General features: G+C 36.6%; 1 protein-coding gene across 2 annotated transcripts in view; it reads right to left on the reverse strand.

Annotated features, from left to right (window-relative positions):
• BBS7 (Bardet-Biedl syndrome 7) overlaps positions 1 to 13044 on the reverse strand; it is a 54794-nt gene extending 41750 nt beyond the window's left edge. For both annotated transcript variants that reach the window (XM_028848750.2, XM_001101234.5), the window contains exons 1-5: positions 12850 to 13044; positions 10537 to 10602; positions 5457 to 5519; positions 3434 to 3609; positions 927 to 1113 (exon numbers count right to left, since the gene is read on the reverse strand). In XM_028848750.2, coding sequence (XP_028704583.1) covers positions 927 to 1113; positions 3434 to 3609; positions 5457 to 5519; positions 10537 to 10602; positions 12850 to 12885 — 528 coding nt within the window. In that variant the 5' untranslated portion in view covers positions 12886 to 13044. The remainder of the gene's footprint in view (positions 1 to 926; positions 1114 to 3433; positions 3610 to 5456; positions 5520 to 10536; positions 10603 to 12849) is intronic.
• Positions 13045 to 18074: the final 5030 nt, after the last annotated feature.

An 18074-nucleotide genomic window follows, 5' to 3' on the forward strand; every position in this document is an offset into this window, starting at 1 on the left:
TTACAGGTTTGAGCCACGATGCCAAGCCTAAAATGAACCTTTAACATGACTTTGTCCCTGGGGGGTAAAAACCTCATAGACTCACTGGATCTTTCCTTCTACAAAAGCGCTGATGCCAAGAAATGGCCATCTGTCTATGGAATTCCAAAGAGTAAGATGGCCTGTGCTGGCATGGACTTAACAGCTAAACTTTTTCATCAACTGCGCCAACTATTACCAGCCTGTTTCTGATCCAGTTGATATACCTGTTATATGCTATTTACATTTAAATATTATTTTAAGCATCCTATAGTGTGTGTGTGTGTATATATGTGTGTGCATGCATTTTATTGAAAGCCACTCTCAAGAAGATATAGTGGTAACTATTATTACTCATAACAATGACCTGAAGCCGTTGTTTTAGTCAATCGTGGTTTTTATCAGAAACATAAGGACATCAAAACGATTTTTCCCTCTATCACTCATTTACTTATCCAACAAATATTTACTGAGTGCTTATTTCATATACTGCCATAAATGCTGGATAAATTCAAGTTATATAAAACCCTCCCCCCAGCCCAATTTCTTCCTTTAATTTGATTTTTTGGGGAAGAGAAAGGTGATGGAAGAAGAAAACAAAACAAAGAGGCAGGCAAAGGTTATCTGTAGTCAAAGTACTCCATTCTGACAATAGCTCAGAAATTGTGGATGGTGAGGCAAAAAATATCCCTTTTCTCCCAAATATGCTTCTCTAAAAACTTACAAAAGAACACATTTGACTCAAGTTAAAAAAATTAATGTGTCAAATTATTTAAAAATTGTTTCCATATATTTATATAAGCACTTAAAACAGTAACCACTATCGTTATTTATCTCAAGTACATAATGTTCATCAATATTCTCTCACATAAATTATAAAAAATTAGAAAAATACAAATAACAGCAACCTGTAAAACTCTGAGCACTCTGTCCTGGCAGGCCAATACAGGTGTGATACGAGATAATCTTTCCACTGGAAGGCAGATAACATCATTGATTTTATCCCCAGAAAGGTAATAATGTTGGTCTTTGCAGTCACAATAATGGTTATAGATGTAACTTGCACTGAGAAAGAGGTCTGAGCCAGATATGTGCCTGAGAACATTAAAATAGTAATTTTTAAAAATAAGCACAGGTACTGAATTTTTTTCAGAGATAAAAACAGAATAATTTATAGTTTACTAACATTTTATTATAGACTTAGAGAACACAGTTTTTAAAACTTTCTCCTACTTAATTTCTAGTGTTTTTGGTATAACACTGTTTTTGATTTTGAAAGCTGAAAATGAGGATGTTAAGGCCTCAGCCTTCCCAATAAAACTGAGCTCAGAAAAATGGAAAACAAAGACAAGATAATGATAATTTAACTGTCTATATCCAAAGGCAATTAATACGTCAAAAAATGACTTCTTTGTGTACTATGTGCAAGCACTATCTTAAGTGATTTTTATGTATTAGATCAATTAATCATCATAACTCTATAAAATAGGGACCATTATTATTCCTTTTTACAGGTGAATAATAAAATGTTAAATAACTTGCCTAATGGCATCTAATTATTAAGTAGTAGATTAGACTGCAACTCAGTTTTTTGCTCTAGAGTTAGCTTTCTTACCAGCACACTAATTTGCCTGAAAAAATCTATTTTAAGTGACTCTACCTCAAACTAAATGATAAACAGCAGAAAAAAAATGATTTCATTAGAACTTTATCTTGAAAAGAGAAATGAAAACAAGTTCATTTCAAATTACACTTAACAAAATTTAGTCAATAGTCATAACTATGTTCTAATTCTTAGACTGAATCAAGTTTTCACTTGGGTGAGCTAAAATGGCTTGACAAAAATTTATATGTAAGTGTGATATATTTTTCACTTCTAGATTGTTATTACCATATTTATCATAAAGAGGATAATTTTATTTGAATGTTTCATGTATTCCTCTACCTCCAAGTTCTATTTAAAATTTTTTACATTAAAATTATTATCTAAAGAGCTTATCCTATAATAATCCTCCCTGATTTTCTCTTCTTCAGTTATTAAGTGGCCTCACTTTGTGGCTCTGCATATCATTGAATAGTCCTCTTACTATTTTTATCAACTTCATGAAATTCTGTTTTTCAAAATTTTAAATTCCATTTTGAAACCAATCTGTATTATATTTGCATTATATTGGCCAAAGTACTATTTAGCAATCACTATTGCTGACATGAGTGGGGATACATGGCAGCATTAAGCAGGAAAGGATGTGTAGTGACTAATGTTAAGTGGTCAGTTTCCTTACTGAGTATCTTCAAGTTATAACTTTTGTTTTCCTATAAAACCTTACAAATGTGGGGATTCAGACAATCAATTTTCAAAACTTGAGTAAAGAACTTTTCTATCCCATCTTTGCCACTCTAGTAAAAACATTAAAAAAACCATTTAAAGAGACTATTACTGAGAAACTCCGTATCTTTCTCACACTACTATCCATATACCTGTCCGAATGTAGTTATGCTATTAACACATTACTTTTAGTATTTCACAATTATCATTGGCCATGTCTATATACAAGTGTATTTCAAAAGTGTTACTATTCTTGTTAAACCATTTGAAATTACATATTTCCACTTACCATTGTTTGTTATCTAATTTCACCAAGCCAACATTTTACATCTCAAACATCAGGAGATATGCTGTGCATTATAAAAAACTCTGGGCTGAATCAGTTGTTTCTAGCCTAAGAGTCTGACTGATTATATAACTTGGCTGCACTAGATTCAAAGGAAGAACTTAAAAAATAAAAACAAAACCTACTCCAGGTTATTCTGATTCAGTAGGTATGAGGTGGGACAAGGAATTAAGTGTCCCAAGGGATTCTTCTAAGTAGCAAATTTAAGAAACAGTGAATTAGATGAATTTTAAAGCCCTTTTCAGCTCCCTGTGATTCAAAAACTAAAATCTGAATTGCAAAATTTCACATCAGGAAGCCATTTAGGGAGCTATATTTCACTTAGAGTCTTACCTGATATACCTGAAATTATACCCTATTGGTAATCACTAACTTTGACAGTCAGCTTTTTAACATAGCGATGCTACCTGAAAACCAGAACTAGCAAAAAGAGCCAAGGAACATAAAGCTAAATATCTAGAGATTTATTTTCCATTTTTTCCCATACCTTGATAATGAATCAAAACTGAACCAAGTAGTCAAAAATGATTGTATAAATACTGTGAAGTTCTTTAAAACAAAATTTCAACAACCAATTTCATATTGATTGTAGGTCAAATTTAGTTTCTGACTAATAAAATACCTTTAGTTAATTTTATTTTCCAGAACGCCTATTAAGATATGATACTTAATCAGTTGCCTTACATCTATCCAAAATATTATAAATAAGTATGTAAAAATACAAAAAGGAAAAATAGACATACATAGCTTTAATGCTTTCAGTGAGGTTTGTTTCAAAAGAGAGGAACTGTTTTCCTCTTTTTGTGAAGGCTCTAATCTCAGATGCTGCAGCAATAAAAATTTTCTCCTGAGGTGTGTTAAGAACCCCTCCTAGTTCCAGTCTTGCAATCTTCGGCCCCGGTAAAGTCTTGAACACTGCCTGAAAAAAATCATTCATGAAAAAAGTACATAAATTACTTCATTGTGAGCATTTTTTCCTTTACAATACAAAATGTTAAGATGTTAAATTTGCAAAATATTACAGTTCCACTATATAGAAATAATTTTAGATAATAATCTGTATACTTTAGTAGCTCTTCAGGTTTTTTGCTGTACTCAACTTTTAAATATATATTCCCACACATATTTGCATGTCATTGAAATCTAAATCCTTGCAATTCAAAGTACAGTTCACTAAGCAGCAATGTTAGCATCACTAAATTGATTTAAAATGCAGATCAAATGAATGAGAATCTGTGTTTTAACAAGATTCCCCAGCAAGTTCCTATGCATATTGAAGTTTTAGAGGCACTGGCTTAAACAATACTCCTATGAACAGGGAAGTCCATTTGGCAAATTATTTAATGAGGTCCAATGAACATGTTTTTACACTTCAATCATCTTTTAAAACTAATCTTTCCTGGTTTCTTTACAATTTTTATAAATTTTAATAGTAAAGGACTATAGAATTTACTGAAAATGTGAATGTATGACTTAATACCTATAATCATATATCTATTTAACTGAAAACAATATTCATTTCATTAATTTTTTCATGGTTATTTTCCATTTTATTATTTGCACCAGCTTTTTCTCCTCCACTTCCTCCCCGTGACTTTATATACAGAGAATAAGATATCTGGGAGAATATGAATAATGGAAACACTGAGTTTCTGGTAGTTTTTATTCTCTTCATCTCTTGGAAATTCCATATAGTATATAATGAATACCAGAATCCACATCTCAGACTCATCATTCTAAATTTCTAATTATGACCTGTAAATATGATAATGTAACAGTAATAACTTCCTTGATTAGGTTAAATTAAGTGGCAAAGGTTGTAGGTTAGTTGCTTCCATGATTACATTATGCTACATAAGATTCTTTCTTAGCAGACTAGAGAAATTTCCTGCTGGCTTTGTTTTGTTTTTTTTTTTTTTTTTTTTGAGACGGAGTCTCGCTCTGTCGCCCAGGCTGGAGTGCAGTGGCCGGATCTCAGCTCACTGCAAGCTCCGCCTCCTGGGTTCACGCCATTCTCCTGCCTCAGCCTCCCGAGTAGCTGGGACTACAGGCGCCCGCCACCTCGCCCGGCTAGTTTTTTGTATTTTTTTTTTTAGTAGAGACGGGGTTTCACCGTGTTAGCCAGGATGGTCTCGATCTCCTGACCTCGTGATCCGCCCGTCTCGGCCTCCCAAAGTGCTGGGATTACAGGCTTGAGCCACCGCGCCCGGCCCTGCTGGCTTTGAAGAATTAGATTACCATGTTGTGAGAAGGACTGTGAGAGGACCACACAGCAAGAAATTGTAGAGACCTCAAAGAACTGAGAGCAAAAAAAAGAAATTAATAAAGTGGGGACCTCAGTCCTGTAATAGCAAGGAACTGAATTCTGCAAACAACCACATGAGCCTGGAATAAGACCCCACACTCCAGAAAGGAACACAGCTCAGCTGACACCTAAATTGCAGCTGTGTGAAACCTTGAGCACAAACTCCTGTGCTACAGAAACTGTTAGATAATAAATGTGTGTTGTGTTAAGGCCCTAAATTTGAGGTAATATATTACACAGCGTAGAAAAGTAACCCACAACCACAGGATGCCAAAGGTGCCTTACAACTAGCTAGCAAATGACTTTTGTGCTGCCTGCAGACTCATACCTCACATTAACTACTTCCCTCAGAACCCATTTTCCATTATCTGCATTTTAGGAAATTTTTAACCTAGTATATTCAATAAATAGTGCATTCTGTTTTAGAGAACTATTTTTCCCCTTCACAAAGCTATACTTACTCCTGCTTCTCCTTTCTTCATGCCAAAGCACATAACTACCCCATCATGATCCCCAATAACCACCTGTAATAGATGGAAGAGAATCTAAAATTACTATTGTTAATATTATGACCTAATAATTATATACAGGGAAAGCAAGATTCTTAATTTATAAATATTGACTTAATAGAGAACAGAAAATCTAGGAAAGACACCCCCACAAAAAATAATCCTCAAAAGAACAAGAGCCAAAAGAGAAGGATATGGAGAGTCATTAGAAAAGTAATTGGCCATAGATTTTGTTCCTATAATGTTAATAGGACAACACAAATATGGTTGTTGTTTTTTTTTTTCAACTTTTATTGTAGGTTCTAGGAGTCCACATGCAGGCTGTTATGAAGGTATACTTCCGGACAATGGATTATGGTCAGAAATGCCTACAAAGTAATTTTTTTTTCATAACTGGAGCATAAGAACATTTTAAGATTAACTTTTAAAACAGATTATCAAATAAAGTTGTGAGTGACATATTTAATAATTTTAAACACCTTTTTTAAAAGTAAAATTTTAATGTATGAAAATGTACACAAAATATTATAATGAATTATCATGTGCCCATCACCTAGTTTCAACAATTACTAACATGTAGACAATGAATTATTTTGAAATTAAGGATAGAGGGACATTTTAACACTTCTTCCTCAAAAGGAGATATCAAACAACCTTGGACCAGTTCCAGTCCATGGCCTGTTGGGTGCCAGGCCACACAGCAAGAGGTAAGCAGCGGGAAAGCAATCATTTACAGACTGAGCTCCGCCTCCTGTCAAATTGGCAGCGTCATCAGAGTCTCATAGAAGCACAAACCCTATTGTGAACTGCGCATGGTTGTATGCTCCTTAGGAGAATCTAACTAATTCCTGATGATCTGAGGTAGAACACAGTATCATCACAAAACAATCCCAGCCCGATTGGTGGAAAAACTGTCTTCCACGAAACTGGTTCCTGGTGCTAAAAAAGTTTGGGAGCTCTGGTTTAAGAAACTACTAATCAAGTTTAGGCATAGTATCAAATAGAAAGAGTCACAATCATCTGAAAAAGTTATTTAAATACCCCTCCTTATTTCCAACTATGTATCTGTGTCAGCTGATTTTCTTCAAATATTTCAACCAAAACAACATAGCACGAGATTGAATGCAGTAAACAAATATGAAAATCTATGTGTGTATGCTTATGCCAGACATTAACCAAGTTGCAAAAAGTATAACATAATGATACTATACTCACTAAATTCTTTTTTGTTTTGAAAAATAATTATTTTTCATAAAGACGTGTTATATAAACATGTAATGAGTTAATTTTTTAATAAAAGAGTTTAAGCATTTCTTAGTCTTCATTTTAATACAGTAAGTATTGATACATACAACTTACATTAAAAAATGTTCTTTGGGATCCTCAATCATTTAATTGTGTAAAGGGGTGCTGAGACCAAAAAGTTTGAGAAGTGCTAATCTAGGAGACTTAATCCAATAAATGACAATCAGAAATCTGTTGGTTTATCTTTTTCATTTTATTCATTTAATTTTATTTTTAAATTGACAACAATTGTACATATTTGTGGGGTACATAGCAATGTTTCAATACGTATAACATATACTGATCACATTGGGATAATTAGCATATCCATCATCTAAAATACTGATCACTTCTCTGTGTTGGGATCAGTCAATATCTTCTTTTTAGCTATTTGAAACTATATATTGTTAACTATAGTCATCCTATAGTGGTATAGACTACTTGAGCTTATTTTTCCTATCTAGCTATTTTATATCCTTTAATAAATGCCTCCCTATCCCTTCCTTCCCTCTACCCTTTGCAGCCTCTAGTATTCTCTGTCCTACTTTTTACTTTAATGTGACCAAATTTTTTTAGCTTCCACATATTAATGAGAACATGTGATGTTCAACTTTCTGTTCCTGGTTTATTTCACTTAACATAATGTCCTCCAGTTCCATCTATGTTATTGCAAATGACAGGATTTCATTCTCTCGCTCTTTTTTTTTTTTTTTTTTTTGAGACAGAGCTTTGCCCTTGTCGCCCAGGCTGGAGTGCAATGGCACCATCTCGGCTCACTGCAACCTCTACCTCCAGGGTTCAAGCGATTCTCCCACGTCAGTCCCCCAAGTAGCTGGAATTACAGATGTCTGCCACCATGCCTGGCTAATTTTTGTATTTTTAATACAGATGGGGTTTCACCATGTTGGCCAGGCTGGTCTCCAACTGCTGACCTCAGGTGATCCGCCCGCCTCCGCCTCCCAAAGTGCTGGGATTACAGGCGTGAGTCATCGTGCCTGGTCAGGATTTCATTATTTTTTTTTTGCTTAATAGTATTTCATTGTGTATGTATACCACATTTTTTTATACATTCATCTGTTGTTAAACACCCAGGCTGATTCCGTATCTTGGCTATTGTGAACAATGCTGCAATAAAACATGGGGGTGCAGTTGTCTCTTTGATATAATGATTTCCTTTGGGTAAATTCACAGTATTGGGGTTGCTAGACCATATAGTAGCCCTATTTGTAGTTTTTGAAAAATCCTACATACTGTTTTCTATAGTGGAGGTACTATCCCACCAACGGCACAGAAGAGTTTCCTTTCTCCACATTCTTGCTAGTATTTGTTGTTTTTTGTTTTTTTGTTTTCTTGTCTTTTTGATAACAGCCATTCTAACTGGGGTAAGATGATACTTCATTGTGGTTTGATTTGCATTTTCCTGATGATTAATGATAAGTATTTTTTCCTATTTTTTTGTCATTTGTATGTATTCTTTTGAGAAATGTCTGTTTAGATCATTTGCCCACTTTTTAATCAGATTGCTTGTTTGTTTGCTATTGGTATGTTTGAGTTCCTTGTATATTCTGGATATTAATTCCTTGTTGGATGAGTAGTTTGCAAATATTTTAAATCCCATTCTATAGGTTGTCTTTTCACTCTTGTTGTTTCCTTTCCTGTGTAGAAGCTTTTTGGTTTGATATGATCCCATTTGTTTATTTTTGCTTTTGTTGTTTGTGCTTTTGAGGTCTTATTCATTAAATATTTCCCCAGACCAATGTCCTAAAGCATTAACATTTAGGTCTTTTTTTGTTTTTTGTTTTGTTTTGTTTTTTTGAGATGGAGTCTTGCTCTCCCAAGTAGCTGGGATTACAGGTGCCTGCCACAACGACCAGCTAATTTTCTGTATTTCTAGTAGAGATGGGGCTTCATCATGTTGGCCAGGTTGGTCTCGAACTCCTGACTTCAAGTAATCCACAAGCCTCGGCCTCCCAAATTGCAGGAATTACAGGTGTGAGCCACCATACCTGGCCACATTTAGGTCTTTGATCTATTTTGTGTTCATTTTTATATGGGGTGAGAGGGTGAGAGGTGGAAGTCTTGGTTTCATCCTTCTGCATACGAATATACAGTTTTCCCAGCACCATTTATTGAAGAGGCTGTCCTTTCCCCAGAGGGTGTTCTTGGCTCTTTTGTCAAAAATCAGTTGGTTGTAGATATGGATTAATTTATGAGTTCTCTATTCTGTTTTATGTTCTCTGTGTCTCTGTGTTTTTATGCCAGTATTATGCTGTTTTGGTTACTACAGCTTTGTAGTATATTTTGAGATCTAGTAGTATAATGCCCCAGCTTTGTTCTTTTTACTCAGGATTGCTTTGACCATTTGGGGTCTTTGTGGTTCCTTTTTTAAGATTTTTTTTCTTTCTGTGAAGAATGACATTGGTATTTTGATAGAGATTGCATTGAATTGTAGATTGCTTTGGGTGGTATTGTCATTTTAACAATATTAATTCTTCCAATCCATGAACATGGGATGTTTTTCCATTTGTTTGTATCCTCTTTAATTTCCTTCATCAGTGTTTTATAGTTTTCCTTGTAGAGGTCTTTCATTTCCTTGGTTAATTTATTACTACGTATTTTATCTTTTATCTATTATAATTGGGACTGAGTTCTTGATTTCTTTTTCAGCTAGTTTGTGGTGTATAAAAACACCACTAATTTCTGTATATTAATTTTGTATCCTGCAACTTTACTGAATTCATTTGTCAGTTCTAAAAATTTTTTGGTACAGTCTTTAGGTTTTTCTTTCTTTTTTTTTGAGACAGAGTCTTGCTCTGTTGCCCAGGCTGGAGTGCAGTGGTGCGATCTCGGCTCACTGAAAGCTCCACCTCCTGGGTTCACACCATTCTCCTGCCTCAGCCTGCCGAGTAGCTGGGACTACAGGCGCCTGCCACTATGCCCGGCTTTTTTTTTTCATTTTTATTTTTAATTTTTTTTTAGTAGAGACAGGGTTTCACTGTGTTGCCCAGGATAGTCTCGATCTCCTGACCTCACGATCTGCTCGCCTCGGCCTTCCAAAGTGCTGGGATTACAGGCGTGAGCCACCGTGCCCAGCTGAGTCTTTAGGTTTTTCTATATATAGGATCATGTCATCTGTAAACAGAGATAATTTGATTCTCCTTTCCAATCTGGATACACTTTATTTCTTTTTCTTGTATAATTGCTCTGGCTAGGATTTCTAGTACTATGTGTAATTGTTGATTCATCTTGCTAAAATGTTTATATATCAGGATAAAGTATTTTTTGCAGTTTTAAAATACTTGGCTAGTCTACCAAGAAACTGTAATTGTTTTGTGGAAATCATAGGATCAATATTTCTTTAAACATAATCAGTGTTGTTAAGTACAAAGTTTAACATCAAAATATTTAATTACTTTAAAATATGAGAAAGTTTAAAGAGAACATTTTCTTGATATCTTATTCTGCTTTATATTTCTTTTTTCATACATCTGATATACAGAAAAATGGAGTATGGTTTTTAAGTTTGCCTACACTATTTACTAATGGTATGTAATAATTTTAATGTCCAAGAAAATTATTGTCTATAAATGTCCCTTGGTATTCCAATTTCTGTTCAAATTAAAAAAAAAATCATTTCCATTTTAACATTAGCATTTTAAAGAGAATAACTTAATAATAAAGAAGGAAATAGGAGCCTCTCCTCTGTCAGTACTAGCGAATAGTGGAGAAATCAGAATCTATACAGCACCTTTTGTGTAGCTCTGTGTCTTGAGGCAGGAAGTAGCTTCATAGTCTTCTGAGATGTTACTCCCACCTAAAGAAAAACACCAGGTGCTTAGTGAATTTAATTTGAAGTTATTACAGAGATTAAAAGGATCAGCAGATTTAGGTTATAGTGAACCTTTTTGTTAAACTGAAATTAGTGATATAACTATTATCAGTAATTAACTTATTTTCTAATGAGATATGTCATATTAGTCAGAATACATATACAAAACAACCAAAATAGTAAAATTTATCCTAATGCCAAGCCAAAAATAGTTGTGTAAGATGACTGTCAAGATGCTTTATTTAAAAATATCTCTAGAAGCCTTCTTTTCCAACTGCATACAGTTGTTGAGCAAAGTGATTCAAGAACTTTGAAAATAGATTATAGTTATTAGAAATGCAACGTAAGACCACATGCAGTGGCTCATGCCTGTAATCTCAGCACTTTGGGAGGCTGAGGTTGGAGGATCACTTGAGTCCAGGTGTTCAACACCATCCAGGCAACACAGGAGACTCTGTCTCTACAAAAAATAAAAAATTAGCTAGCCATGGTGGTGCATGCCTGTAGGCCCAACTACCTGGAAGGCTGAGGCAGGAGGATAACTTGAGTCCAGGAATTTGAGGCTTTGGTGAGTCATGATCATGCCACTGTACTCCAGACTGGCTGGGTGACAGAACAAGACCCTGTCTCAAAAACAACAACAACAACAACAACAACAACAACAACATAGATTTCTGCTAAAATAACAAACATGATGATGGCCATAATATCCAATCTAACGAGTGAAGATTATTTTACAAAAAAATACAGAGGATGAAAGCAGCAGGGAACTGTCACTGCTGGTGTATAGTTAGGAGAAGAGGATGGGACCAATGGGAGAGAAATTGGTGAAAACAACACATCATGATAAAACTTTCATATAGTATAAATGACTTTATTCTGAATTCCAGAAAATTGTATTAAAGTCATCTGTTTAGATTTGTATTTCTGAAACATCAATCTAGCAAGTGATGTGAAGGATGGCTTGGAGGGAGATGAAGCTGGTGTTCAGGAGCCCAATTTGGAGGTTATTTCAATTATTCAAGCAAGAGAAGATGAGAACTCAAATGAGGGTAATAGAGATGAAAGACACGGGACAGATTCAAGAGATATTTGGGAGTTAAAAGCAGCAAGATGTGGTGAACAGTTGGATATGGAAGATATTAAGGTGGGAAGTACATAGCATAAACCCCTAGAAAATTCACTGGGCAAACATTTGTACCATTAGCTGAAATGAGATGGCCTAAAAATATGGTGAGGAATTGGGGTAGAGAGAATTTTAGGTCTGAAAGAAATTCTGAAAGGCAATGTGGTGTAAAAAAAAAAACACCAGTTCTGGAGTCCGAGACTTTGATTCAAATAGCAAATCCCTAATTTTTAGCTACTAAGCAAATTACTTACCTTCTTTAACCCCTTAGATCCTCATTTATAATATTGTCTACTTTGCAAATTCTTATGAGGATTAAATATGTTGGTAGGTACGCTAAATTCTTAGAATAAGCTAGATGCACATTAAACTGTTTTCATGGCTTTTTTTCCCCCCTTCTGTCTGTCACCCTGGGTAGAGTGCAGTTCCATGATGTCGGCGCACTGCAGCCTGCCTCCCGAGTTCAAGCGATTCTCCTGCCTTAACCTCCCGAGTACCTGGGATTACAGGCGCCCGCCACCACGCCGGGCTAATTTTTGTATTTTTTGTAGAGACGAGGTTTAACTGTGTTGGCCAGGCTGGTCTCGAACTGCTGACCTTAGGTGATCCGCCCGCCTCGGCCTCCCAAAGTGCTGGGATAACAGGCGTGAGCCACCGCCCCCGGCCCAGTTTTCATTGCTTTTACTATGATCTGCCTGGTGCGGTCCAGCTCACAGTAAGAAACAAGTGCCTGGTGCTTCGGCGAACGATACGGGTGGAGATGGAGATTGAGGATTAGAGGCCCTCAGGCAGCCACGGCTAGGGAGGAGGAGAAGGGCCCTGGGGGGAATCCGGGATCAGACCGTGTCAGCATTTTCAGAGCATCCTCAGGAACCGGCAGGAGCCAGCACCGTGGGGGCTTGCGCCGCTTTTCCCCGGTCCCCTCGGACCGTTACAGACAAGAGGGAGCTGCCCAAAGGCGGGGTGCTGAGAGGTCGGCACCCAGCCCGGCTCCTTCGCCTCCGCACCAGCTCCTGGAGACCCAGACTTTCGGCAGTGGAAGGAAGGAATCCTCTCTGGGAGCTGGGCTTGTCCAGCTCGGTGCCCGCCCCATCCCTTGGGTTTACCTGTAGATAATCCATTCGGTTTAAAATCGGATCCATGATGACAAAGCGGAGGGGCTAAGCAGCGCCGGACAAGAACAGGAGGGACAGAGACTGCCGGCCCGCAGGCCTCCGACCCAGTCTGAAAGCCGCCCGCGCCCCCTCAGAATCCAGCTCCAGCTACCGCGCCCACTTCCTGGGCTGCAAAGGCCGGGCGACAGGGCAGTGGCGTCCTGCGTGACGTCAGTACGCTGCTGCGAGGGGCTCCTGGATGAATATGAAGGCCCGTCCCTTTCCCGAAGCACCGCCCACTGATAGCGTGTTCCAATCAGAGGCGGAGAGGAACTAAGGGCGCGAGGTCTGGGAGACTCAGACAGGGCGGTTTCCACAGAGACCCCAGACGCAGCCTTGGCTCCACCCTCACCGCGGCCCAGGTCTAATACTGGACTTCTTTCCTCATCGCTGTAGAGAAAACTAGTTAAGCCTGCTGGATTCTGACCGATTTCACTCTGACATTGGAAAGGGTCCCGCGAAGAATTAGGTTCCACCGTTATAGGTGTTAGCTTAAAGCAGCGGTTCTCAGACTTTTGGCCTTAGGACTTCTTTACAAAACTCTTAAAAAACCGTTGAGGACCACAAAGCCATTTGCTTTTTGTGGGTTTTCTCTCATTTTTATTTATTTATTTTTTATTTCAATAGTTTTGGGTGTACTGGTGGGTTTTGGTTACATGGATGAACTCTTGAGTGGCGAATTCCGAGATTTTAGTGTACCCGTCACCCACCAGTGTACACTGTACCCAATATGTAGTCTTTTTATCCCTCACCCCGCTCCCAATCTCCTCCCCACCTGGAGTCCCCAGAATCCATTACATCACTCTGTATGTCTTTGCCTCCTCGTAACTTAATCCCACTTATACGTGAGAACATGCAGTATTTGGTTTTCTATTCCTAAGTTACTTCACTTAGAATAATGGCCTCCAGCTCCATCCAAGTTGCTGCCAAAAGGTATTATTTCGTTCCTTTTTATGGCTGAGTAGTATTCAATGGTGTATATATATACTACATTTTTTTAATCCACTCATTAGTCAATGGACACTTAGGTTGGTTCCATATCTTTGCAATTGCGAATTATGCTGCTACAAACATGCATGTATATGTGTCTTTTTCCTTTGGGTAGATACCCAGTAGTGGGATTGCTGGATTGAATGGTAGCTCCACCTTTATTTATTTATGGAAGCTTTATACTGTTTTCCATAGTGGTGGTATTAATTTACATCCCCCAAGCAGTGCAAAAGTGTTCCCTTTTCACCATATCCACGCCAACATCTACTGTTTTCTAATTTTTTTTTTTTTTTTTTTAGACAGAGTCTTGCTCTTGTCCCCCAGGCTGGAGTGCAACAGCACTATCTAGGATCACTGCAACTTCCGGCTCCCGGGTTTAAGTGATTCTCCTGCCTCAGCCTCCCGAGTAGCTGGGATTACAGGTGCCCGCCACCACGCCTGGCTAATTTTTGTATTTTTAGTAGAGACAGGGTTTTGCCATGTTGGCCTGGTTGGTCTCAAACTCCTGACCTCGTGATCTGCCCGCCTCATGGCCATTCTTGCAGGAGTAAGGTGGTATCTCACTGTGGTTTTAATTTGCATTTCCCTGGTGATTTAGTGATGTTGAGCATTTTTTCATGTTTGTTGGCGATTTGTATATCTTCTTTTGAAAAATGTCCTTTGCCCACTTTTTGATGGGATTGGTTTTTTCTAACTGATTTGAGTTCCTTATAGATTCTAGATACAAGTCCTTTATCAGATGCACAGTTTGAAAATATTTTATTTTACTCTATGGACTGTTTAGTGATTATTTCTTTTGTTGTGCATAAGCTTTTTAGTTTAATTAGGTCCCATTTATTTATTTTTGTTTTTGTTGCATTTGGCTAATGTCCAAAAGAGTTTTTCCAATGTTATCTTCTAAAATTTTTGTGGTTTCAGGTCTTAGATTTAAGTCTTTGATTCATCTTGAGTTGATTTTTGTATAAGGTGAGAGATGGGAAGCCAGTTTCATTCTTCTACATGTGGCTAAACCAGTTTTCCCAGCACCATTTATTGAATAGGGTGCCCTTTTCCCAATTTACGTTTTTGTATGCTTTGTCGAAGATCAGTTGACTATAAGTACTTGGCTTTATTTCTGGGTTCTCTATCTGTTCCATTGGCCTATGTGTCTACTTTTTTTTTTTTTTTTTTTTTTACCAGTACCATGCTGTTTTGGTAACTAGCCTTGCAGTATAATTTGAAGTCTGATAACGTGATGCCTCCAGATTTGTTCTTTTTGCTTATTATTACTTTGGCTATTCAGGCGCTTTTTTGGTTCCATATGAATTTTAGAACTTTTTTTTTTAGTTCTGTGAAAAATAGTAATGATATTTTGATGGCAATTACACTGAATCTGTAGATTGCTTTGGAAAGTATGAAGACCATTTGTTTATATGAGTTTACCTATTGATTTTAACCATATTAGACATTAGAACTGAAAGCAATTAGTGTTTTTTAAAAACCTATGACAAATATCTTAATTAAAAATATTTTCCAAAATCAAAAAATAAAATGAAATAACTGGTACTGTGTGCAAATCTATTTTCTGTCCATTTTAATAGTAGACAGGAGGAGCTTCAAATCTGCTACTGCATTCAATCTATTGTTATATGTTGTTTTTGTTCATGTGTATGAAGAAAATTTCGTCCAAACTCAACAAGTGGTAGTTTTTTGAAAGGTTAGTTGCAATGTGAAATGTGACTTCGTTACATAACATCAAAAAATCCCATCTGTTAGTACTACCATGGATCTCATCAGTAAAGTCCCGAGTATGGGAGATCTGTCAAACTTAGAATGGCGAATACATATTTTCCAAAATTCAAATTTGTGCTTGAAAGTTTGAAATTTACGCATTGGCAACAAATGTCGATTGTTTTCCTTGAACTGATAGGTTCCCTTCTTGAATTCACAAGAAAGTAAATGCCAAATATCTAAGTCTGAATAATCATAATTTGTCAGTAATTCCTTCAAATAAAAATAGTGTCCCATGAAAAAAGCAGCAAGTTCAGCTAGCAGCTCAATCCCACAAGTGCTTTTCCTTGAGCCAGCTAATATACTTCAGTATTCAGTAGAAGGATTTTATACATACTTCTTATGTCATCACATAGAACATTTAAAAAGACATATTCAAGAGTTAAGATGTAATAAATGAGGGCTGAATCAGAAGAAAGAAAAAAGGAAAAAAGACAATATTAACAATGTTGCTGCTTCGTAAAGGACATTTTTATATGAAATGGTTTTTGTTTCCTATCAGTGCATGGCATGTAGAATATGGTGTCTACTAGTACGGTTTGGAGCCACTATTTTGATTTATGCTTAAGCACTAGCAGTATTAACCACCATTGTTTTGGTACCATCATCGCAAATGTCAGCAGAGTGAAATGGCAAATCACATCTTAGTATTATGAAAATAGTTTCAAAATTGCAGACAGCTGTGAAAAGGCCTCAGGAACCAACCCTGCCCCTCGGGGCCCCACAGACTACTACTGACCCATAGTGACCCACGATTTAAGAGCTGACATTCTTTGACTCACTTTCATCAGTCCTTCCTTAACGCGCATAGAGCTCTGCCTAGGGAAGTACAGATGAGTTCAGATACAGCTACTTTCCTGATTTTTGTGGTTTTTCTTTTTCTTTTTTTTCTATTTTCTTTTTTTTTTTTTTTTTTTGTAGAGATGGAGTTTTGCCATGTTGCCCAGGCTGGTATTGAACTCCTGGTTTCAAGTGATCGCCCACCTCAGCCTCCCAAAGTTCTGGGATTACAGACATGAGCCACTGTGGCTTTCCAGGAAAGAGTTCACAAATAATTGTGAAACAAAAAGAATTAAATCCCTGAGAAGAGGTGCTTCTTAAGAAGAGAAGTTATTTACTGCAGCAATATCTGAAAAAGTTTTCCCTATGTTCCAGACAATTATTTCTCTGAGGCTAAAATAATTCCACATTAAAATAGACAATATATGAAGATGGGTTAGCTCTTCAGCAATTTGGGGGAAATATACATCAATTTAGATTCAAGAAAAAAAATACAGATAAATCTTAGAAGTCAACTGAAAAATAAAGCCACAGAAGAGATAGAAGAAACCAGAATTGTATAGCATTTTACAGAATTTTGGAGGTTGGAGGATATATTATTAGTTTGCTAGGGCTGACATAGCAAAGTACTACACACTGGGAGGCTTTTCAACACAGAAATTTATTTTCTCACAGTCCTGAAGTCTAGAAGTCATAGATCAAGGTGTCAGCAGGGAACCAAACCAATCTTCAGAGGCCTCTCTTCTTGGCTTGTAGATCGCCGTCTTCTCCCCGTGTCTTCACATGGTCCTTCCTCTATGTCTGTTTGTGTCTTATCTTGTCTTTTTAGAAGGACACCACTCATATTGAATTAGGGCCCACTGAGATTATCTCATTTTAAATTAATCACCTCTTTAACGACCCTATCTCCAACTATAGTTATAGTCCGAGATACTGAAGGCGAGGACTTTAACACGTGTTTTGAGGGGACACAATTCAGCCCATAACAGACGGAAACTGATCTCAAAAGGAATAGAAGAAACCACAAAGGAAAAAAGCCAATATGGTGGTACATGCCTGTAGTCTCAGCTATTTGAAGGCTGAGGCTCAAGAAGATTACTTGAGCGCGGCAATCTAGCCTGGGCAAAATAGCAAGGCCCCATCTCTAAAAAACAAACAAACAAACAAAAAAACTAACTTAAAAAAAATGAAAAGTAAAGATAAACATTTCAATATGTCACAACAATGTTTAAATGAAAACAAAAATATAGGAGAAAAGAGTTAATATCTTAAAAAATAGTTCATACAAATAATTAAGAAATACTATGATTCTAATAAATAGGCAAAACAAAAACAAAAACAGACAATGCTGGCAGTGCTTATTTTCCATTTAACAAGTGATGTCCACTGTTTAATTAATTGTGTAGAAGGAAAGCAAGAGTTTGTTTTGAAGCTCAAATTTATTTTAAAACAGTGAAATGAGGCTATGATATAGCATCAAAACAATACAAAAAGTTTGCATAATATGATATTTGGAGTTCTTTGATTTTGCATTTAAAAATGCAATTTATTATTTTTAAAGTACATACTATGTTTTGTTTCTAAATGATTAGTAAAGATTTCAAACTACTAATTTTAAGTATTCCTCAACTAATTAA

This window comes from Macaca mulatta, chromosome 5 (genome assembly GCF_049350105.2).
Source record: "Macaca mulatta isolate MMU2019108-1 chromosome 5, T2T-MMU8v2.0, whole genome shotgun sequence".
NCBI lineage: Eukaryota > Metazoa > Chordata > Mammalia > Primates > Cercopithecidae > Macaca > Macaca mulatta.